The sequence below is a fragment of the Salvia hispanica genome, chromosome 6 (assembly GCF_029641045.1).
Source record: "Salvia hispanica isolate PSC_SH4W2 chromosome 6, Shi_PSC_v1, whole genome shotgun sequence".
Classification (NCBI taxonomy): Eukaryota; Viridiplantae; Streptophyta; class Magnoliopsida; order Lamiales; family Lamiaceae; genus Salvia; species Salvia hispanica.
In genome coordinates this window covers 23,465,720-23,489,959 of record NC_142697.1, presented here as the reverse complement: position 1 = coordinate 23,489,959, position 24,240 = coordinate 23,465,720, and the positions used below count along the sequence as shown (strand labels likewise).

The window sequence follows — 24,240 nt, the reverse complement described above, 5'->3', positions numbered from 1 at the left end:
TATATATCTGTATCTATTTTGTCTTTGTTGATAATTAATGTTTTTGTTAAATATCATTAATTTGGTGGTTATCCTTAACATTTACATATGTATCGATTGCCACGTTTATTTATTTATTTTGTATAGTGTTGAAAGCCATGTGTCATGGATATAATTCTGAGGAAAAATTAATAGGGTAATACAAATTGAAATATATCATATCATTAAAGTATTTTGTTTGATTTTAGTATAAGTTGATTATTGCGTGTGTCGATTATTTGTCTGATTCATAATTGAAATCTAGATTTGTTGAAAGATATGGTACTGCTAAAGATTTCTTACTATGAATTGAAAGATATGTTACTATTAAAATATTTTGATTTTATAAATTAATATCAATAATTAATTTTGAATATCAAAGGTATATGTAAAAAATGTTGGATATTTTAAATAATATACTAATATTGATTTATAGTATAATATTTGATTATATATTCAACTTAAAGTTAAATTTCAGTAGTCCAAAATGATTGAAAGCTTAGATGTTGCATGGACGTGTTTACCATCATAGATACATATGATAAAGTAGAGCTGCGCAAAATAAATTGTTTCAATTTAATGTTTACAGTTACAAAATATCATTAAAGTATTTTGTTTGATTTTAGTATAAGTTGATTATTGCGTGTGTCGATAATTTGTCTGATTCATAATTGAAATCTAGATTTGTTGAAAGATACGGTACTGCTAAAGATTTCTTATTATGAATTGAAAGATATGTTACTATTAAAATATTTTGATTTTATAAATTAATATCAATAATTAATTTTGAATATCAAAGGTATATGTAAAAAATGTTGGATGTATTGAAATAATATACTAATATTGATTTATAGTATAATATTTGATTATATATTCAACTTAAAGATAAATTTCAGTAGTCCAAAATGATTGAAAGCTTAGATGTTGCATGGACGTGTTTATCATCGTAGATACATATGATAAAGTAGAGCTGCGCGAAATAATTTGTTTCAATTTAATGTTTACTGTTACAAAATATTTAATGAACTTTACCAAAAAGAGAAGCAAAGTTGTTGATTTCACGAGTAGGTACCTAAATGCAAAAGAAAATACAATGTTAATAATTTGTTAAAGAATAATGATAAGTTTAGTATCATGATGGAATTTCATATATATGTATATAAAATGTATAAAAATATTTTGCTACCTGTCCTTATGATTGAATAGCAACTCTGAGAACAATGTATGGATCTTCCAATAACCAAAAAGTGACAACTTTGCCCATTGTCAACTTATTTTCGTCGGAAAAGATTCTCCATCCATTAGTGAAAAACATGCGGCATCCAACTTTTCTTAGCCGCACTGCATAATGATGTCCATTGATTGTGAGAAATACCTTTTGGTTTTCTTCTTGGCTGAGTTGTTTTGTCCAGAATGAGTACCGAAGTTCCTTCAATAAATAAATTTAATAATATTATATAAAATTGAGTGAGTATATTTAAAAAATAATATTTCAGTAGATTTAGCTCGGTTAATAAATAATACTACTAGAAATATAAGGTTAGGAAGTTACCAATTTATATCTGTTGTTTTCCTGTATTATCACACTAAAAGAAGGTCTTCCTTGGTAATTCAAATAGTAATCTTCATACAACAATATACCTGAGAAATGTCAATATAAATCAAATATTTGTTAACTTATTAGATATAATATTTCTTTAATAAAATTTTTGTTTAGTTTTAGTTTAAGAATATATTACCTGGGATGGTGGGTGGACTCTTGATACTTCCATTTTTGTCAAAGATATCAACTTTGAACATTGCATTGTGGTTATATAGGAGAACTAAACTATCTTCTGCTTCAACTTTGTTATCATCAAGAAATTCTTTCCAACCATTTGTTAAGACATAATGATTGTGCTTATAATGAGCTTCGCTTTCCCATTGAAGTGGAGTTGAATCCATTGCTATTTTTGTATGGTTTGGAATGTTGCAGTTTGCAAATTCTGTAGGTAGTTTCTGTAAAAATTTAACAAATTTGTTTTAGTTAATTAAGAAAGTAATGAATTGGTTTTTACAGTTTAATAAAACCATAGAAACTGATTTTGAATATTACCATGGCATTTCGTTTGATTGTCGTGTATCTATGTATGCAGAATTTTGGTGTTACTCCCAAGCTTGTGTTTGTGGATGATGTTTAGCTTGAAGTCGACATTTTCAATCTGTAGTTGTTTTCTTTGAGAGAAGTCTTAAAAGGGGAATGAGAGTTGTGTGATTTGAAACGATTGGTTGGTAATGTGAATAGTCTAATTGGTTGGGAATATTAATAAATTAAGAGGGATGATGTAATGAGTATGGGAATATTCTGAATTTTGAAAATAGGGTTTTTGTTTTCAAATTGTATTTAATATAGGATTGCAAATACATATAATTATATTTTGTAAATTCATTTGATGTTATTATTAGTAAATATCTCAAAATTGTTTAATGATTTATTTTTTTTTTTGACAAAATAAAAGAATTACCTTAATTTACGTAATGCTTTTTAAAAGTTATTCACATTCCATTAATATAGGATTGTAAAAGTTATTCACATTCCAAAATAAAAGAATTACCTTAGTAGATTACCTTAATATAGGGTTGCAATTCACATTCCATTAAAAGTTATTTCCCTTTTTAAAATAAAAGAATAAAACATCCAGTTATTTTTACGTAATGCTCTTTGTATCCCACGATAATTGTCACTCTCATTCTTGTCCTCAAATGTAACGAAAAGTTAGTTGGAAAAGTTAGTGGACTGTGTGACCTATTTATTATTTGTGGTAAAAACTGTGACAATAATTTTGGGATGAACTGAAATGGAAAAGAGTGACAATTATTCTGGGATGGATAGAGACGTGGAGTGATTCCTAGGAGTACTTTTTTCTCTATGTTATTAACTTTTCAGTTCCGATATTTGTTTAACTTAAAATCAGAGTTTTGTTTTATTCAGAGATATTTTAACTCAGGTTTTGTTTTTTTTATTTGTTTTTCAGTTCCGATATTATTTAGTTTTGTTTTTTTGTTTTATTCAGAGATATTTTAACTCAGGTTTTTGAATCAAGAATAAATGCTTGTATATTTTGATTTTATGAATGATTAAATTTATAGTATATATTGACAATGCATGAATCAAGAATAAATGCTTGTATATTTTTTAACTCAGGTTTTCGTAGTATGTATTGATATTATTTTACATAGGTACAAATCAGTTTTGACAATGCATGTATTTTGGGAAGATGTGTTTTCTTGAGGTTGGAGATTGCGTATATCACCGATTATGAATGAAAATATATTTTGGATTTTGTCAATATTGATGTGAAAGTGTAGTCAATATGTCGTAGGGTTATAATGGATTTGTGTAGTAGTTGTCATCATTATATGTAGATTTGTTTTAGATTTGGTTAATTTTCAACATTGAATGGACTTGTATTGTTTATTTACTATTAGTCACGGAACATATATTTAGATTTAAATTTATATGTATTTGGAAAATTTGAATATATAGTACTCCATATATGATTTGTAATGGTGGTAATAATATTATTATGAAAAATAATAATATTTTAAACAATATATATAAATGTAATTCATATTTTTTTTAGCAAATCATATAGTACTACTAAAATAATTAGCAAAATATCCAATGCAACAAGTTAAATATATATACATAATATAGTTACAATAATTTGAAGCAAGAATGATTGTTTGTATTTTGTTAATTTTTATTTTGATTGGATGAATGAATAAATTTATACTAATAAATATTTGATATCGTAGTATGTATTGATAATATTTTATATAGATATATGTCACTTTTGACTATGCGTGAATTCAGGGAAGATTTGTTTCATTAAGATTGAACATATTTTACCATATCCGATGAGATATGAATTTTTTTTTTGGATTTTATCAGAAATGATCAATTGGCGACAGAGTCATAATTGATTTCAATAGTAGAGTAATTGTCATTATTATATGTGTATTTGTTTTAGGCAAAAATAATTAGCAAAATAGGCAATGCAACAAGTTAAATATAAATCCATAATATAGTTACAATAATCCAAAGCAAGTTTAATAGATTGAAGTTGTTCAATCATTCATACGTAATCTGCAAGATATTTGGGACGAGAAGTTTTCCGAGGTACTCTAGACTGTGATGATGGAACAATGTTTTTCTTTTTTGTTGTTGTGGTGGCATTGTTGGATTTTCCAATTTTTTTAGTTGCTTCATTCGATGGTGGTGTAAAATCTACAACAAGATAGTTCATGTTAGTATATATACAATTATAAGTAATATTATCATTAATTAATTTGATAAGGATATAGAATAGAACAATGATTAAGAATAATCGCACCTTTAGGGAAATTAACCTTCATCCGAATACCATTGTTTTCAGAGAAATGTATTATGAATGTATCCTCACCAACATATATGAAAGTCAATAAAGTAGGAATTCCAATGTTGTTATCAAGAAAAAATTTCTTCCAACCCATTGATAGATAAGTTCTGATATGGTGGCGTTTTTTCACTTTTTCTAAGTGAATTTTCCATTCTGAATTTGGAGATATTTTTAGGATGCATTTTTCTGGTATTATATTTTCGTACATATCTTCAAACTGTTGTGGAAATGCCTGTGATATACAAGTGACATATAAAAGTTATATAAATAATTAAACCGCTATTTGAATCACCTATAATAATAATATAATGATTATTGACAATGCAGACATCATTCTAAATTAAACGATGATTATTTAGGTCAAATGTATGATTAAAGTTTATGTAACGGTTAAATAATAGTTTGGCTACATTAAAGGTTGAAAAATAAATTTTAGAAAACTATTCTGCAATATAATTATAGATATTTTTTAGTAAAATCTTATATTTTGTATGATGTCACAAATAATATTGCTAATAAAATTACAGATTCTATTTTATTATTGTAAAGTAAAAAAGGATTGAATTCTTGTGATGATATGCATAATATTCAGTGTCATATTAAATAATTAAATATATGTTCATCTACTATATAAATTATGTGCTACATGTAAAACAGGTTTAGTGTCAACTAGAGATTGTTATATATTTATGTAACATGAATAAATATTGAAGTTCTACTCGCGATAATCATGACAATAATTAAAATATTTGTTGCAGATGAAATATATAAATTGTAAATCAAACAATTCTTACCATCATTTTTGCATGTTTGGAAGGGTTGTACACTTTGTGGAAAGTTGGTCTCCATTTGCATAGTATTGTTATTGTTTCAGACGAAACTTTGGTTGTGCTATAATATTCAAAATAACAAATGTCAGGTTTTATATGTTGATAGGAAATTTCGAATTTATTTAAACAGATGATGTTAAAGATGAATGAAGTAATATAGTAATAAATTTTTTCTTAAATATTTAAACTCTTACCGTGTTATCTCTTCAGAGTCCTCATCTTCATCTTCATATACTGCCTTCATTTTATTTTTTTCTTGTGATTTTTGGTTTGACTTTTGTTCCCATTTGTTTGATTGTGGTGTTAGAGTAATGAAGTCTTCAGGATTGTATGTTGCTCCATCTTCAATCCAGCCATAGCACGGGCGATTAGCTCTCGAAGTGTCTGGGTGTATAATTTGACATTGTATGTTGAACAAATATTATTTTGGTAGCAATATGAAGTATAAGTAGTATATTACTATTAAATAGTAGGAGTTCTTTTTATACGATATGATTAGTTGTGAAATGACATGCGGTCAGTTTTTGCCATCATTGTAAACATTTTGTCTTTTCAATATCTTTTACAAGAGCTGGCAGTCTTTTTATTTGAGTTTGACAGTTTTCAATATATATATTTAGAACTTAGTCATGAATTAGATTTGTGTAAAATTTAAATTTTGAGTTAAACTTTATTTGAACTTAAAGTTGGACTGAGATTACGTATTATTTAGTTGAGGTTCAAATTATAAAAAAAATGTATGTATAATTCAAGTTTTGCACCTATAATTTTATTTATGTACTATAAAGTAGAAAAACTGAAATTTGTGATTTAATTAGCTGATTTTAATCTTTGTGGGATAAGTCATATTTGATCAAAGTTAATTATTTAATGGTTGTTTACCCTTAATTTAATACTTATGTAATTTTATTTTTGATTACAATACGCATACAATAAGATTTGCATTTATAATTTTAATTTAATGTTATTAGTAGTACTTCTGTCGTTTCAAGTAATTTAATTTGTACTACCAGAGGTGCATACAATATTTATTGGATTGAACGTGTCATCATTGAGTAAATAGAGGGTCAGGGTGATATTATTAGTGGTATGCATAGGGTTCTATATTTATAGATGTAATAATTAACTGTTATTGCATTTTGTAGGTTCAGTAATTATTCGTTGTTTTCAAGATAAAATTGTATGTTTTGTTACTAGGAGTACTATTAATTATAGAGATATATAGAGATGCGTGTATACTGAATTGTATGAAGAAATATACGTTTTATGCTACCCTATATAATATTTAATGTGTGTTATATAGTACGATTATAGTGGACATTTAACATTGATTTTCAAATTTATATTAAATGTAAATTACTTATAATCCATCCGTGTAAAATACTTTAACTAAATATTTGTTGTAAAATATTCTCCTTTATTGTATTTTGTCTTTGTTTGTTTTAATTTATTGATTTATTCTCTCTATTGATTTCAGGTGTGTTATTTAAAATTATTGGTAACTGTGTCTACTTTAAAAAGTATAGTTGTGCTCTTGCCGATTTATTTTCTCCTTTTCCTTTTTCTGTTAATAGTGAAAAACATTTCTTAGAAGATTTTCAGTTTCGACGCAAAGAAAAGCAAACAGAGGTAAAAATTTGTATTGTTTTGCTTGAGGAAGAAAATTTTGTATTCTTTACAAAAATTGGTAGTATTTCGAAGTGATTTCTTATAATAAATTTTATACGAAAAAACCCTTAAATATTTGAAGTACTCAAACTTTTAATGGATATTGTAGAAGTACTATTTTAAGTTTGTAATTGTTTGTATAATAAAGTCTGATTTTTTTGTAGTATAAAATGTCAACTTCTGATGGGGAATCTTCTTCAAGCCCTACCTTTGATGTGCAGCCGAAGATCTGCGTTCGTGTGAACAGGAATTTCAATTTAAATACATTAGTAAGATCTTAAAATTAGGATTCCATTATTTGATTATAATGTCATTTATCAAAATATTGTTTATTGAAATAATTATTTGATATTATTTTTTTTATTTTTTTATTTTAATAGGTACTGCCTCCTAATTTTGTAAGAAGTGATTCGTGTTTAATACCTAGAGAGTGTAAAATAATTATGTTTTCCACTCAATTTCAATGGGAAGTTGAAGTTTATTTTCGTCACAGATGTTATTATTTGTTATATGGATGGAAGAATATTATTACTGAGAATAACGTTGTAGTGGATGACACAATAACTTTGGAGTACAAAGGTGGTGGGTTGTTCATGGCTGATATCTACGCGAGTTATGGCTTGATCAAACCTGCACCAAGATTACCAAGTAATTATTTTAACTACATATATAAGTTGATTTCAATTTAAATATGTATAATGTTTAATTATATTTAATAATTGAATCTTATTATTGTAATTTTAGGTATTTTACAAAGTTCAGCATTCCAGCATTCCTTCAGAGCCGTTTGCATGGACCTTCTTTTAGTGTAGTCATACAAGAAGAAAAACGTTATGAATTGGTAATTTTTGATGTTGTATGATACTCTCTATTACTATAATATATTACTCTTTATTAGTAATAATATTATTCATGAGTAAGGTATGTTTCTAATAGTTTATTAATAATATATTTCATTTTATATATTTGTTTATCTAAAATATGTTTTTTATCAAACTAAACCTTTTAGATTAACATATTTTGATTGTTTCAATTATTTTATGTATGATTAAAAATTTTAATTTGAATATGATATCGATATTTTGTTTTTCAAATGTAGGAACTACCATTTTCATTTTTGAGACAACATCTACCTGAAAGGGAATTTCATCAAGTTGTTCTTACGTGTGATTGGCGATATTTTTCTATGAAAGTAACACAATGTGATGATGATTTGATAATTTTGCATAGTGGTTGGAGAATTTTCTATGATGAAAATGGTTTGGAAATTGGGAGCATAGTTACTTTTATGCTCTCACCAGATCCATACATCACTTTCAAGGTTACTATTGAACCATGATATTTCAAACTTTGATGATGTACATTATTTTCATTTTTTGGGTAATTTTTGTTTGTCATAATTCTAAGATGTTTGTGTTTAATAGTATGAGTGTTTAACTAATTATTAATTATTTTGTATGATTATATGTTTAGCTCTATGGTTTTGAGATGTTGTAGATGTTGGATTATCATTGTGGTCTAAGATGAAAGTATTGGCGTTGTAGCTCATATAGTATGTTTATATGTATAAAAAGTTATAACAGATTCGATGATACTACATTGATGTTAGTCATTTATACTCTAATATTTATCGTAGTGATTGAATCCATGATATATTGTATTCTTTTATGTGTGTATGTATGAGATATATTTTGGATTTTAGAGTTTCAATGTAAAAGAAGAATTGTCAATTGGTGGTAGTGTAATTATGAATTTAAAAAGTTTTTGTCATTAAGATTTGTCGATTCGTTTTAGATTTTGTTATATTTTCAATGTAGTCCAGTTGTTTTGTTTTGTGTATGTTGTATATTTTTGTATGCATTGCATGTTATTTATATTTATATTTACATTTAATTTATATATTTTGAATAATTGGATGAATAGTAGTAGTAGTATTAAGTGTATACTTTACTTACAACAATGTTGAAGCAATTTCGACGGATTTAATATTTTACTAGCTATCATATTTTAATTTTAACAAGATATTTATGTTTACCCATATGAAAATAGTAACTAATACAAGAAAGTAATATCATATATAATAGTCAAATAAGGTATGTTGTATAATAGTGTATTGATAGTAATAAATATAAAAGCATAAATCTACTTTATTGGTTAAAACTTAATAACAAGGGATGGTGCATAAATATTGGTTAAATAAGCGACTTCCTCCTAATTTCCTCCTTAAAACCGAGAATTTAGGGTGTAGGTTATCTCTATACCATTACCATTTGATAAATATTTCTATATCACTATATTATTGAAATTAAACAAATATTTTTTGCATTTATATGTAATTTGCAAGATATGTATTTACCCCAGTTTCTGCACTATTATTTATTTAGTTTAACATAATTCATGATATATTTATGTAATTTAGATGTTTATATTCGTAGTAAATTTTGTGTCATTGATAATTGCACCATAAATATAATACAAAATAGATGCTAATTGATGAGTGCATACTACATATTGTCTACTACTGATAGAGTACTTAAAACATTATCAATTAAAAATACATATTGTTTGTTCCACAAATTACAGTTTTTGAAATCCACTTACTTGATCAGCAATTCTCCAAAACATTGTATTTTGTCACCGTCATCACTGCAAAAGATATAGTGATAGTCTTCAAAACATTCTATTTATGATATCGATAATGACCTTAATTATTAAATGGAGTTAGTAAGGTATGTTTTCCTCCTACTAATGTTGTTATTAAATATTTATTTAATACTACTATAAAAAATTACAATCTTAAACATTGTATTTTGTCATGATTAATGGGGATTGTTGCGTAACATATAGCGCAAGATTATTTTTTTTATTTATCAATCAAAGAAATATCATGTATTGAGTTAAAACATGAATTATAGACTATTTATTTTTACCTCAGTCATAGTAACTTTGAACTTGATGGTAGAGGTATTCCTTATCAACTGAAAATTCAATTTCATTCCAGTGTGGAATGAGTTTTCATGGAAGAAATTTGACCATCCTGTTGAGACTGTCACTCTATCTTTAGTGCTCTTCAAGTATGTTTGCCACTTTCTCTCTTGGAATTCAAAGATTGCGACTTCAACGTCTTTGTTCATCACATGTGTCCTCCAGAATTGAATTGGTATGTGCTATAATGTTGATTACATTAATTTATCAATTTCAATTGTTCAATTTATAAATCAATAAACTCAATGATTATTAAATATATTTATGAAATAAAAATATAAATTCTTACCAATTTTTTGTGATTTGATGTTGCCATGGTTGATTTGAAAGAAGGTGAAACGATGAGTTCTGAAGATGATGGTCTGTCGATCATGACGATAGCTCCTTCTATAAAGTAATGATTAAAACATGGAATATTAAAATTTATATTAACAAAGTTGAATTTATTGTAATTTCTTACCCCATTCTGGTTGGTATTCTTTAGCACATTGCGTAGTGCCATCATATATTTCCACATAGAAGCAATTGGGTGAAATCAGATCAAAAGTTAAGATATCTCCAGCTCTCAAGTGGTAATCTTTGTGGAATTTCTGCCATCCATTGTCCAAGCACATTTTTCTGTTTAGAAGTTGTTTGATTGCTGCTATCCAGTAGTTATTAAACCTGTTTTCAAGCTCGCACGTTGGGCCTATTGTAACATCCCGAAATTCCGTAAATTTAGAAAAAAAAAATTGTTAAAATGCAATGGAAGTCGACAATTAAAATTAAATTAGAAGTCTCGGTGAGTAAAGATTTGCGTGTTGAATTAGTAGGAAAATAAATGGATTAGATACGTGTTTGTATTGATTGTAAAATGTAAAATCTAGACTAAGTGTTGTGGTGTAGGATTTTAGAAGAAAAGTATTAAAATTGAGAAAAAAAAGAAAGGAATTAAGAAAAATGGAAAATGGAAAGGTTTGTATTTATCCCTCAAAAACTAGAACCTACGAGATTCTTCTCTTGGCACACACTTTTACACCTCATACACACACTCACCGTGATACATATATTGATACACACACACACCCTATGGGGGAGATACGCAGTCCCTCCGCCGGCAGCATTGCGCCTCCGGCAACCTTTGTTCTTTGTTGAAAGTGGCACCCTCTCCTCGTCTCCCTCTCTGTCTCGATCTTTCTCTTGCTACTCACAAACATATGGTACTTTTTGTGGCTGATCGACTATTTCTAGCCGTCATTACTTGATTTCAGCGACAATAGATTAGCTTTGTCTCCCATTTGTGTAAGTAATGTTCCTATTTTGTGTATTCTTTGAATTTTATATGTGACTGAAAGTTAGGGCTTCTTTTTGAAATTTATCCCCAAATTATTGGTTTAGCAAATTGGGTGAAATTTTAGTATATTAATGGACATTTCTGTTCTTACTTATGATTGGGGAGTTGAGTTGGACGATAACTATGAATCTTGTTATTTAAATGAAGTGTTAGCTTAGAGTTCTTCCATATAATTTATGGAAATTGTATTGCTACTTTGGATTGACTTTAGAATATCTAAATCTATATGTGGGAGAAAAGTATTTTTGGTAGGGAAAAGTTGGGACAATCCATTGACTAGTGAGAATATCGATGATTTTTACATATTGTTGTTTAAAGATGCTCAAATGAGTTCTGTTATGCATTCATGGGAATATTTGCTACATGATTAACTAAAGATCAATGAAGAAGAGTTGATACTTGAGGCTAGGTTGTTTAACTGATTCTGGAACTCAAGATTTTAGAGCAATGATAGAATTTTATAGAAGTTGAGAATGATATAAAAGGATAACATATTTTATATTTAAATTAGTTTGGATTGATGTTAGTATATGTAATAAATATGTGCTAAAAAGGTAATCTTTACCGAGATATAATACGGGCAACGAGCAGAAGTAGGATTAAGGTGATTCTGGTTTCAAGGTGTTTTGGAATTTGAGATTAAGTGATCAAAGTAGCTCTTTTGTTGTACATTTTCCCAAGTTGGGTCGCTTGCCAACCTTTTGTGTTTGGGTAATTCTTTTGTTATGCTAGTTGTGGCATGCACAAGAAGTGTAATATAGTTGGAACATTTAGTTACCGCGTGCACCTTTGTTGAATATGTATATTTGTAAATTGTTATCCTAGTTCCATAAATATGTATATTTGTAAATTGTTATCCCAGTTCCATAAATATATATATATAGACTTTTAGAGCAGTTTTCTTTTCGATTACCAAGTAATGAAAAACAATTCATCTATATATAAATTAAGAATCAAGGATTTTCTGTTAATTCAATACTTGTACCAAAATGTGACATCACTTGCATGATTATTAAATTAATCCGGTAAGGGGTGTTACACCTATCTCAACTTGATATTTCTCTTGAAATTTTTCTGGAAAGATCTGTTGTAGGGAGTATTATTTAACATAAATGTAATTGTCTTTTTGAATCTTGATGATACAAGAAATGTTATTTCAAAAAAAAAAGCTAAAAGTAATAAATAAATTTCAATACATACCATTTGTGATTGTTCATCGGATGAAATTATCGTAGTAAATCTTGCAATGTTATCTTCTGAGTATCTCTCCTCTGGTTGCATAGACATTTTTTAACCACTTGAACGTTTGAGATTTACAAAGAGAATATGGAAGATGGAAATGGTTTTAGATGTGAGAGAATATTTACAGGAGTAATTGTGAAAGATGGAAATGGTTGTTGTCTTTATTGAATGTTAGGTGAGAAGTATTTTAATATATTGTACTCCACATACGTATTCTCTTTCTATTGACAATTTAGTAATTAAATAATATTATAATTAGATGAATATGTAATTTGCTAATACGATAATTAGATGAATACGTAACTAATTAATACTATTATAAATAGATGAAAAGTTATTAACTATTACTTGTGCATCGTTCAAGTATAGTGTTGCATTTGATGTTGTTGTGATTTTTGTTTTCTATGTTTTGCCGAATTTATCTCCTAATTTGCATGTTGTTTTATAATTTTTCGCAATAATTTTTGAGGGTTTGTTGGAAAGATTCGTTTATCAATTAACATAGAAAAAATTGTAGTTTGTGTTTGCAAATTATATAATAATATGATTTTATATTTTTAATATTATAACTGGTAGTATTAATATGAAGTACAGCATGTATAAATATAAATTATTGTACAAAATCATATGAATATCGCGTGTTTTTCTATTGACATTGTTGGTATGATATATTTTTAATATTTCTATATATATTTTGTTTTAGAGTACTGAAGATTGTGAATAATTTAAGGTTTATATTAATTTTCTTAGAAATAAATATTTGTCATTATTATAAAGAGTGAATGTTGTATTTGTAGAGGGATTTTGTTTTTCTTACTGATTTATAAGAAAATATCTATTCATAAATATTGTATTCTCAAATATTGTACTCCCTTTGTTTCGAATAATTTAGTACCAAATTATGAATACATATTTGGACGTTGTATACAAAAGATTTGGCACGGAATGTCCTCAGCAGCGCAACGCGCTGGGGATTTACCAGTGTATTGAATAGCTTGGGCTAAGACTCAACCCTATTTGCATCAATGTAAACATGAAATTCAATTAGTCCACCTATTTATAATACTAATGGGCCAGCCAAGCGGGCCCAAATGAAATGAGCGAGTGATAAGATCCAAAATTAAATACGACGATTATTTTGCCCCAATTCCATATATTTTAAATCTATCTCCATTTGAAGGATTAATAAGAATTGCTGAACTCCGACTGCAATTCAAGTATGAGAATCTATTGCCCCTCGATGTAAATTAAATCATTCTTTTCGTGATGATCCTGAATTATTGATTGGTGGATAATTTGATATGCTACGATATTATTGATGAAATATGTTGGAGCACTACTTTTAATATGAGTTAGATGTTATATAGACTAAGAATTTAGTTTTTCATGGATCACTTGTGTCGCATTATGCTACGGTTGCACAATAGAGCCTGGATGAGATTGGTCTGATAGTCACAATTAGCGGTTGGTATCATGGCTTAAATGGCGTTTGGTTTGGCAGTTTTATTTTTTGTATGGCCCGTGCAATGGGCCCCGGCCCAAGCTTTGGAGGCTGCAATGGCTAGTTAACTTATCGGTAAAATTTGGTCCGATACATATCTGTATTCCCCATAAATAACATATAATTACACTTTTGTCCCTGAATTGTCTTCCTAAATTTTTGTTTCTTTCTTATGCAGAAAGAGATTCAACCAAACTTTTTACAATTTGAGATTTACAACCTGCATCGACCCCCTTCTCCTTCAATCCCAATTCGACCACATATTCGTCGCCGATCCATCGGCGAACACAGCGGCCCTGGCCCATCCGCCACCAGAACCACCGATCGCCGCTCAAGTCGGCATATTCGGAGACCCAGCGTGCCTGCAAGTAGGTGTGTTGAAGACGAAGGGCATGACAGCGGCGCTCGCGGGTAATTCGGGTGTGTTGTTCATGGTTTTGCGGCGTCGGATGAGGCGGAGAGATAGTGGAGGAAGATGGGGGAGGATGGGGCCCATTTTCTTATCAATTTTGCCATAGGATTTCTGGAAGTCAAAGCCCTTAGGATTTGGATAAATTTCTCATTCTAAACAAAACAGATGTTGTGTTGTTGTGGTGTGAGATGGGTGCACAAAAGAAAGTGCGCGGCGGCTATGCATGAAATTTTTTGGAGATGTGCTTACCCAATTAGAATTCTTGAGGGACAAAGTTGGAAATAAGAAAATGAATGAGGATATTGAGGAATTTGTGGGCAGCAACTGATGTTCCTTTACTGGCAAACCAAACGTTTAAGTTAAAATCGTTAACCGCAGAAAAGGAACTTTCTATGAGACTCCAAACATTTTCTAATGAAACGATAACCGACAAACCAAACGAGCCCAAGTTAAAGCTAGTTAAACTCAGGCATGTTGCTCATACAACAGTGACAGGGCTGTGATATATGATTCCAATTGTGCGGCATCGGGAGGGATATTGTTTGATACAGCTGGGGAGTAGATGTTGGGTTACACATTGCGGTGTAGACTGAATTATGAGCAATATATGATGGACTTACGTTGGCGTAAGAACGTGTGTTTGGAAATATTATTGTGAAAAGCGATAATATGACAGTTGAATTAGTGATATGTATAATTTATGAGCATATGTGCTTAGTGTATGAGCTATACTAGAACAGGGCAATGCCCTCTCCTTGTAAAGATGATAATATGACAATTGATTTAGTGACTATATGCTCAGTTTATATTAGAATTATAGGACATTACAATGTTGAATGCCCTATGAACCAAAAAAAATAACTTGGTTTTACTTTATTTGACAAGGAAAAAAAATTTGAATTAAAAAAGTCTAGGTGAAATTGTATTTTATGAGAAATTAACTATAAAGTCAGTTTGTATTTTTTCTCAACTTTCAAAGCTTGTTGCAAAAATTCATTTAAAAAATAACACACCATGAAATACATATGCCTAAAAGTAAAACTAGTAGTACTACCCAATATAATATCGGAACTATGTACATTAATTAATTAAGCACACCACCTTTGATTTGACCCCCCGTTCGAATACAATTTTGTCACTATAAATCATGTTACATAGAATTATTCACTACCTAAAAAGGCCTAATATTCTGTTTGGCATTTCTCACGCCACTGCATAATACTTATTTTGTTTTCCTTCTAGGAATACCATTTAAATTGAATAAAGACCCCTTTCTTTTTTAGGTGTTTTAAAAATTACTGAATAAATTGGTCAAAAACATTTGGAGTTCATTTGAGTTGCATTTTACATTCCGTCTTTGCATTCTAGTTCCAACTCCACACACACACAACAACAACACACACACATATTATTTATATCTATAATAATTTGTTTTAGATAAATGTTTAAAATACATACTTTCCCAATCATTTTTGGAATTTAGATTCTCGGGAAAATGGAAATAAATCTCAGAAATAAAAAAATCATGAAAAAATTCCGATTTCTGGTATCTTGCTGAAAAGTTGTTCAAAATCGAGATCTCAGGTGATCCCGCGGCTCACCGAGTTTTACTTTCTGTAATTCGGATTTGAATCTCGGATTCAAATTCCAGATCAGAGGTGCGGAGCATTCAAGTAGCTGAATTTCTGTTTTTCTATAGAGAAAGAAAGATGCCGGGGCATGGGGATTTGGATAGGCAGATAGAGCAATTGATGGAGTGCAAGCCGCTGTCGGAGGCGGAGGTGAAGATTTTGTGCGATCAGGCGCGGGCGATTTTGGTTGAGGAATGGAATGTGCAGCCGGTGAAATGTCCCGTTACTGTGTGCGGTGATATCCACGGCCAGTTCTACGATCTGATCGAGCTTTTCCGGATTGGAGGCAATGCTCCAGATACAAATTACCTCTTCATGGGAGACTATGTTGGTCAGTATTTTACCTTTCTCCTTGATTCTCCGCTAGATTTATTAGAAAGATGTTTTCTGATCTGTGTTGGTATGTATAATGTATGTATATATGATTTGAATGTTTGGTGACTTGGATAAATCGTCGATTTGCTTCTGACAAAGGTTGTTTTTAGTGGTCACGGAGTATAAATGGATGATTTTGTGAACTGAAGAAATTTGATGTGGAGTTGTTTTATCTGTTTCTAGAAATAATATGGTGGCACCTAAGTTTTGAAGGGTACATTGCTTGGTTTATAAAATGAGAGAAGAAGAATGCCCAAGGAAGTTCCTTGTTTGCAGAATGTCTAATTGGTCCATCGGATAAGGCGAATGAGCTTAATTTGTATTCTTATTAATTACTAATTGTTTCGTGTTCCTCTGAGTTTGAAGATTAATTGTCAAGCTTCCTGCATTGTTGGTGAGCTTGTTAATCTTTGACAAAAGAAAATTAGTGGTTAATATCTGTTTTTTAATTGGTCCCAAGCTACTCTAGATGTGCAACAGAATAGTATGGGGTGATTTTGATTGGAGCCAATTGCATTGGTTGACTGTTTCAGCGGCTGCTAACCGCTAATGTTGAAATGCTGAAGGAATGAGACTAGTGGTCAGTGGGAATGTTATATCATTGAGGAAATTTCGGTTTAAAATCTGTTGCATTCGCACTCGACTTTTCTTTTCATCCAACTTTTATGTCATTATTATTGCAAAACAAATGAAAAAGAAGTTATTAGCTTTATATTTATTTGTTCAACTATTCTTTTGTGATGCCAAATATCAGTGGGAATGTTATATCATTGAGATATATGTTCCACTATTCTTTTGTGATGCCAAATAAAAAATTGGGACTCGTTGCGTGTCACTGTGACGTTAACCCGTTGCAAAATATTTTACGTCATGTCTCTATCTTTCACAATCTTCTCATTTAGTAAATTGCTATTTGCATTTGGATTATCTGCTGTTGATTGTCGTATTAGATTAATTTCTTCTATTAATTGTAACTTTTATTCCATACTGAGATTGTGTTACTTGATCTACCATCAAATTCCATTAAGAAAGTATTCATTGAATGCAGATCGCGGATACTACTCAGTTGAAACTGTCACACTTCTAGTGGCTCTGAAAGTCCGTTACAGAGATAGAATCACAATTCTGAGGGGCAACCATGAAAGTCGACAGATCACTCAAGTGTAAGTCTCTGCCTTCTCTGGTTTGGTTTCATTGTGTTAAAGGCTCAAGCTCTAAAGATGACCTGGAGCTTGACATATCTGAGATGCAAAATTGTGTCCTTTCATTGTTAAATTCATCTCATGATGTTTGCTGTCCACAGATGTTACAGAAGATAGGACAATGCCCCCCACCCCCCCAAAAAAAAAAAAAACAAGTTAAGGGTCTTGGTCGTGTTGGTTTTAAAAAATGGAGTAGTGCACAATATTTAAAAAAATCAGCCATTACTCATAAATTATAAGAATATTTCAGGATCATTGTAGTTATAAGCAACGATTATGAAACGCAGTACCCACCCCACCCGCCCTAAAGATGAAAATGGAAGTAAAAGAAGAAACTCCTAACGCAACAGCAATTAGTAGAAAAAAAAAAGAAGGAATGGGGAAGTAAATAAACAAATGAAAGGGAAAATCAACACCAATTTGAGGAAAACGTTGATGGGGAAATGATGAAAGCTTTCTTTACAAGAAATTAGGTCTTGAAATGACCAAAACTAGTGGGATCATGGGATGAGTAGGGTGCACCATCAGATGCATATGATTGATACTCCAGATTTCCCCTTAAATCCACTACATGCAGTATCACTTATATTGTCTGTGGTATGAACTCTATTAAAGAAAAGAACAAGAAAAGGTTCAAAAGGCATGCCTAGATGCTGACATCTGTAAGGGCTTATGCCATGTATAGGAAATCGTATCGCCCCTTGCCACCTGCATCATGTCACACCATTTGTAGCTATGGTATGGTTAATTTGATCTATTACTATCTTCAACTTAATGACTTATGACACATTGAAATTTGATCACCAATTCCAATTGTTTTTACTCTGTATCACAGGCAAGATTGTATTATGACTATTTAGTAGAGGAATCTACTTTGACTTTGGGAACTTGTTGAGGAATAAGTTTGTACGAGTGCATGTCTGATATTTCATTGAAATTCAGTTTCATGAAAATACAGTATGTTGAAATATATTGTCCGTCGATTGTTTTGTATGTATTTGTTCAATAAAAGTTTGTAGGCAGGGACGGAGCCAGGAAATTATAATAGGAGGGACAAAAATATTAACATACAAATAAATAAATATAAAAATAATATATATACATTAAAATAATATAGTATTTTATCTTAGAGGAGGGTGAGCCTTCGTGTGTAGGTTAGGAGTGGGGCAAGTAAAAAAATATTTTTTCTAAACAAGGGGGGCAAATTAGTTGAATATGTATATATTTAAGTATTATAATATATATATTTACATGCTACTAGAAAAATGAGCTGGGGCATTTGCCCCTTCTCAAAATACTATAGATCCATCCCTGTTTGTAGGTAAGGACACAACACTTTTAATTTTTGAGGGCTTGTGGACACTTCATTTTGTTAGCACTAAATTGAGAAGGTTGCTTGCAATACTCATGCATCAGTGCTAGATGCCTTGCATGTAAAATTGTTGATAAGACGCTTTTTCATGCCAGGTATGGGTTCTATGATGAATGCTTGAGGAAGTATGGCAATGCCAATGTGTGGAAGTTTTTCACTGACCTTTTTGATTATTTGCCCTTGACAGCTCTTATTGAGAGTCAGGTTTGCATGATAAACACAATTATTTTTCAATTTGAATATATTACATTTTCAACATCTAATATCCAGCACTATGTTATTGTAGATCTTCTGTTTGCATGGGGGTCTCTCTCCTTCACTCGACACCTTAGACAATATCCGAGCTTTAGATCGCATACAAGAGGTACAAACAATAATCCTGTCCATGAATTCAATTTGATTTCCTAGCAACTATTTCTAGTGATGCTGCTTTAAATATTGTCCCAACTCCATTTCATGATCTGTTTCCTGTAGGTCCCACACGAAGGACCAATGTGTGATCTCTTGTGGTCTGATCCCGACGACCGCTGCGGTTGGGGCATATCACCCCGTGGGGCTGGCTACACCTTTGGACAGGATATAGCTTCTCAGTTCAACCACACCAACGGCCTCACTCTAATCTCAAGAGCACATCAGCTTGTGATGGAGGGTTTTAATTGGTGTCAGGTTTGTCTAGAATCTCAAATATTTTAACTCACCGTTGGTGCAATCGGAACAAGCCATAGTTATTATACACTGCTGCATTTGTAGGACAAGAATGTGGTGACCGTTTTTAGTGCCCCAAACTATTGTTACCGTTGTGGGAATATGGCTGCAATTCTTGAAATTGGGGAGAACATGGAGCAGAACTTCCTTCAGTTCGATCCGGCTCCCCGGCAGATCGAACCCGACACCACGCGCAAGACTCCAGATTATTTTTTGTGAACTCAGCAACTACCCGTAGTGCATGCTTGCAACTATGTTACTGTAGATGTGTCGTAAGAAAAGAGTATTGTTATTTGAGAATTATTTACTTCTACACCATTCTTTTGTTTGGAGTTTGCTCTACTCCCTACTTTGGTTATGTGCTCAAGATATTTGATGCAGAGTTAGTACCTGCAAGGATGGAGATGGAGTTGCCTTTTTTTTTTGCCTTTGTATATGTTATCCCCAGTGAAAAAAAGAAAAATAAAAAAAAAAGAATTTGTGGCCTCTAATATCATCATCTGTAATTTACACATAGGAAGCAGATTTTCATAACCAATGCTAACATTTACTGGTGTTATCAAAGTTTTTTTTTATCTTATCTTGGATGAGGGATGCCATTTCACTTAATGCTCCTTAGTTATCTCATAAATGAGCTTTTCTCTTACTTATTTTTATATAAATATTTGATTATAGTTCATCTATGCTATTTATTATTATATGGTACGGATCTCATTTCTTAGGACATAATTTTGGAATGAATAGTAAATCATGTTGGATCAGACAAAATGAAGATTTTGATACTCCCTCTCTCAAATTTTGTCATAGTTTGACTGGACACTAGTTTTAAGAATTATGATGGAAAGTGGGTTGAAAAGTTGATAAGATGTGGGTCATACTTATAAATATTAGTTTTATAATAAAATTTGAGTATGAATAAGTTAGTGGAATGTGGAGGCATTACCAAAAATAGTAAAAAGTGAAATATGACAATTTCAGGGACGGAGGGAGTATTATTAAACGTTCAGACTAACTGTCACAGCAGGTTTAAATACGTTTCCAGTGAAATATAACCTACTTGATCTGACCTTGAATACATGTCTATTTTTGGTAAATGTTTCCTCAAATAAGTACTAGTAAGTATCTCATTGTAAAATTTGAAAAAACATCTTTTTTGCAGCGAACTTTACCAAGAAATCAATTTTTTGGTCCGTAATATTTGAAAATATCATTTGAGGTCCATTAACTTCGATATAATATCGTTTGACCTACTTTTACACTGTTTCAAATTTTTTTGGACGAGAATATACTCAAGCCCATAAATGGCATTTTACTCTATTTATTCTCTCTTCTTTATTAAAATATTTAATTTCTCTATTTTGATTTTTTTTGCCCCATTCTTCTATTTTTCTCTGTTCTTCCCCATTTTTTCATTCTCTCTTTTAATAAAGGGGCAAATAAAAATTTAAAGAGATAAATTAAATATTTTAATAAAACAGAGAAAATAAATAGACCAAAATGTCATTCATGAGGATATTTTCATCCAAAAAAATTTAAAATAGTGAAAAAGTACCTCAAAAAATATTCTCAAATATTACTAATCAAAATTGATACCTTGACAGCGGAAAAAAAAAAAATATTCCATCTTAACATTTTATACAATGAGTCAACTTTGAGGCACAAAAAGGCCTTTAAGAGTGAGAGTTCGACCATATTGGAAGTTTCAACTCCAACAAAATGTCAGGGTAGAAAAAAGAGGTAATCAATTAATAGAAGAAAGAATAATAATTACAGAAATTCTTGATACAAGGCAAAACAGGCAATACAGCAAAATAAACAACTCGGAATATTGGCCATAACTTACAACAGTCTTCATTGGAAAGCAAAAAAAAGTTCCTATATGATGTAATCGTAGATTGGACTTAAAACCTAGAACTAGTAGGAAGCCTCATTGGCACACCACCAGGCGCAGCAGCACGCTTCCGCCTGAAGTAAATGAATGAGCCACTGCTTACGAGCAAAGCCAACATAAGGGCCTGCGGAGTGGAATTTACAGTACAAAGCATATACATAAGCAAGAAGTTGATTAATCAAAATAGACAATACATGTTATATTTATGTGAGGAGAATAACTTCTAGGAAAAAAGAAGGCCAATGCATGACACCAAACGTGTCAATCTCAAGTTCTTTCTATATCAAAAGCTATCCTTGGACAAGAATAGATGTACAAAAAGCATTTAAAAAGGGGAGTAGTTTACCTCAAAACCTAGTACTGACAATTTTTCTTCGTTTACAGCAGGTATACAGCTCCTGTAAGTGACATAAGAGCGTGGTCCAGCATTGGAGGAATCGCTGTGTAATCTTCTTTGCCTCGTTGAAGAAATACTCATGTCTCCATCATGCTGATTAACACCCAACTCCATAAACTCAAGAGTAGATCTTTTCTTATGTTGTTTTGTACCTTTTGAGTCTTTGGACCCAATTCCAGAGGGTACACATTTCAGACGAATGCGATATCCAGTTTCACCACAACGATATTTTTCATCACTCTAAGAAACAATAAGAAATATATCAGGGTGTCGACTCTTGAGAATTCAAAAAACATATTAGTATAAGAAGAAGAGAAAAATCCAGCAGATTAAATATAGTAGTACTATATTGTGGCATTTTAGCATATCGTCCCAAATAAGTTGTGTTCCATAACAATTAACACCTCAATTAGCTAGCATTCTCAAGCATAACAAATACATAACCATAAGGTGGAAATGGTGTCGTTGCTAAATTTACTAAGAGGAAAAGGTCGTGGATTTTGATTTCCTGCTGTGGGTTATATACCTTGCACTAAATTTTATCAAACTCCACAGATAACTTATGGTTTTAATTTAGAGGCGAACAACACAAATGCATTCCGTCAAAGACATTAAGAGAAAATGATGATACTATATATTTGGCTCATACGGAATGACAAACTGAATCCTGTGACGGTCAAGAAATAAACCAGCAATAGAACTAACACTGCTCTTACAAGAGGAAAACAAGAGTCATCCTGTTAAATATGACATGATCAAGGGTGTAATATGGCATACAGCACACAGTCTCCTATGCTGCAAGGCTAACTGCTAGGACTAATCTTAATTAATATAATTCCAAATAGCATCCATCCAATGAAGTTCCATCTACAATCTTAACAAACTTAATAGACATCATATATTAAGCTTCCGACTCCAGAATAGTAAGGTAATCTAAATGATGTGATCAATTTTGAACTTATACCCTAATTTATAAATTGAATTTCTAGAAAAACAATCATCAAATCAAGACGAGCGAAACCAATCCTATTATGATTCTCAGAGTGATAGGGACCTTTTCAGAGCGAAGGCATGGTATGCAAGGGCCAGAAGGAGAGCAATCAAAGGTGACATTTCCACCATTTGGCGTCTCCTTAATGCCCATCAGGGTTCTCCCTTTCATTGCTATTGATTCACTGCGATTTCAGTAAATTATCAATTAAGAAGAAATCACATCTTGCAAACAAAATTCGAATTGCAGCTCCTCAAAAGGTCCACATTTTACATACAGAGAACAAAGAGAAAATACGGAAAAAAGTGATGGAGACTTACAAATTGTAAGCAAGGGTAATATTCCCTGAGAGAAACGAAGTTAGGAAGAAGAATAGAGGAAGTAGCAATGGCGGTTTGGCGGAGTAGAGCATTTTCGCCTCTGTGTTTTCTCCTCTTCCTCCTGTGTTGAAACTAGAAATCTTGCCCTTCGTAGATCTCTTTCGAACTTATCAAAATACTATAATCACCCCAACTATTTCAACTTATTCTACTTCGACCCCTGTACGCTATAGCAATTGCAATATGGACTATGAGTTCTTATTTTTCTCATACAAAAATTTAATGATAGTACAAAATTTGATCAATTTCGTTTGAAATCAGAATATTAATTTATACGGAGTTTTTTTTTTAAATCATCTTTGTATAACATATTGTATTTTGGTAATATTTAAACGACCTTATCTTCTTTTCTTTGTTCTTTATTTAAAGATATATCTATTTAAATATTATCAAAGTAATGGTCCATAATATTTAAAAATATTTTCTGAGGTCCATGAATTTCGAGTTAATATCATTTAATTAAATTTTTCATTGTTTCAATTTTTGTTTTGGGTTAAAATACCCTCAATGTCATAAATTTATGGCAATATCTGTCTATTTACTCTCATTTTCATTAAATATTGAAAGAACATTTTTTTGGTTCGCGAACTTCATCCCAGTGAGCATTTCTCTCTCATTCTCTCTCACTCCTCAACACAATAGTTCGCACTTCACCTCTCCCTAATTCATGGAGCTTTGCTGCAAAGCTTAATTCCCTAACTGTTGATCACAATTCTTTAATAAGTGGTTTTTCTTGAGTAGTTAGATTTGAGTTACAGCAAATTTGAAGGAAGTATTGATTAAATTGACAATTTGTTGTCTTTAAATATGATGAATCTTGAGAAAAATAATCTTGATGGCTCGATTGCATATTCAATTTAAAAACTTCTAAATCTCTTTATTTTAA

At 30.8% G+C, this 24,240-nt stretch overlaps 2 protein-coding genes and 1 long non-coding RNA gene across 5 annotated transcripts; 2 read left to right on the top strand and 1 right to left on the bottom strand.

Moving 5' to 3' along the window:
- Window positions 1-10,869: 10,869 nt before the first annotated feature.
- On the top strand, window positions 10,870-14,736 carry LOC125200336 (uncharacterized). Of its 2 annotated transcripts, XR_016132366.1 has the most exons (3): window positions 10,893-11,203; window positions 13,999-14,073; window positions 14,177-14,736. It is a non-coding gene; the product is annotated as an uncharacterized LOC125200336 (long non-coding RNA). The 2 variants fall into 2 exon arrangements; XR_016132367.1 differs by lacking the exon at window positions 13,999-14,073 and having other exon boundaries at window positions 10,870-11,203.
- Window positions 14,737-15,730: 994 nt separating this feature from the next.
- On the top strand, window positions 15,731-20,186 carry LOC125205451 (serine/threonine-protein phosphatase PP2A-2 catalytic subunit). 2 transcript variants are annotated; one of them, XM_048104390.2, is made up of 7 exons: window positions 15,731-15,994; window positions 16,110-16,372; window positions 17,465-17,579; window positions 19,086-19,194; window positions 19,277-19,354; window positions 19,465-19,656; window positions 19,741-20,186. In XM_048104390.2, the coding sequence occupies exons 2-7, from the start codon at window positions 16,120-16,122 to the stop codon at window positions 19,912-19,914; spliced, it is 921 nt and encodes a 306-aa protein (XP_047960347.1). In that variant the 5' UTR covers window positions 15,731-15,994; window positions 16,110-16,119; the 3' UTR covers window positions 19,915-20,186. The 2 variants fall into 2 exon arrangements, with proteins under 2 accessions (XP_047960347.1, XP_088917219.1); XM_089061093.1 differs by having other exon boundaries at window positions 15,733-16,372.
- Window positions 20,187-21,420: 1,234 nt separating this feature from the next.
- On the bottom strand, window positions 21,421-23,454 carry LOC125205452 (structural polyprotein). Its single transcript, XM_048104391.2, has 4 exons — window positions 23,295-23,454; window positions 23,038-23,158; window positions 21,933-22,223; window positions 21,421-21,710 (listed from the first exon to the last, which is right to left on the bottom strand). Exons 1-4 carry the CDS (start codon window positions 23,384-23,386, stop codon window positions 21,597-21,599), a joined length of 618 nt encoding a protein of 205 aa, XP_047960348.1. The 5' UTR covers window positions 23,387-23,454; the 3' UTR covers window positions 21,421-21,596.
- Window positions 23,455-24,240: the final 786 nt, after the last annotated feature.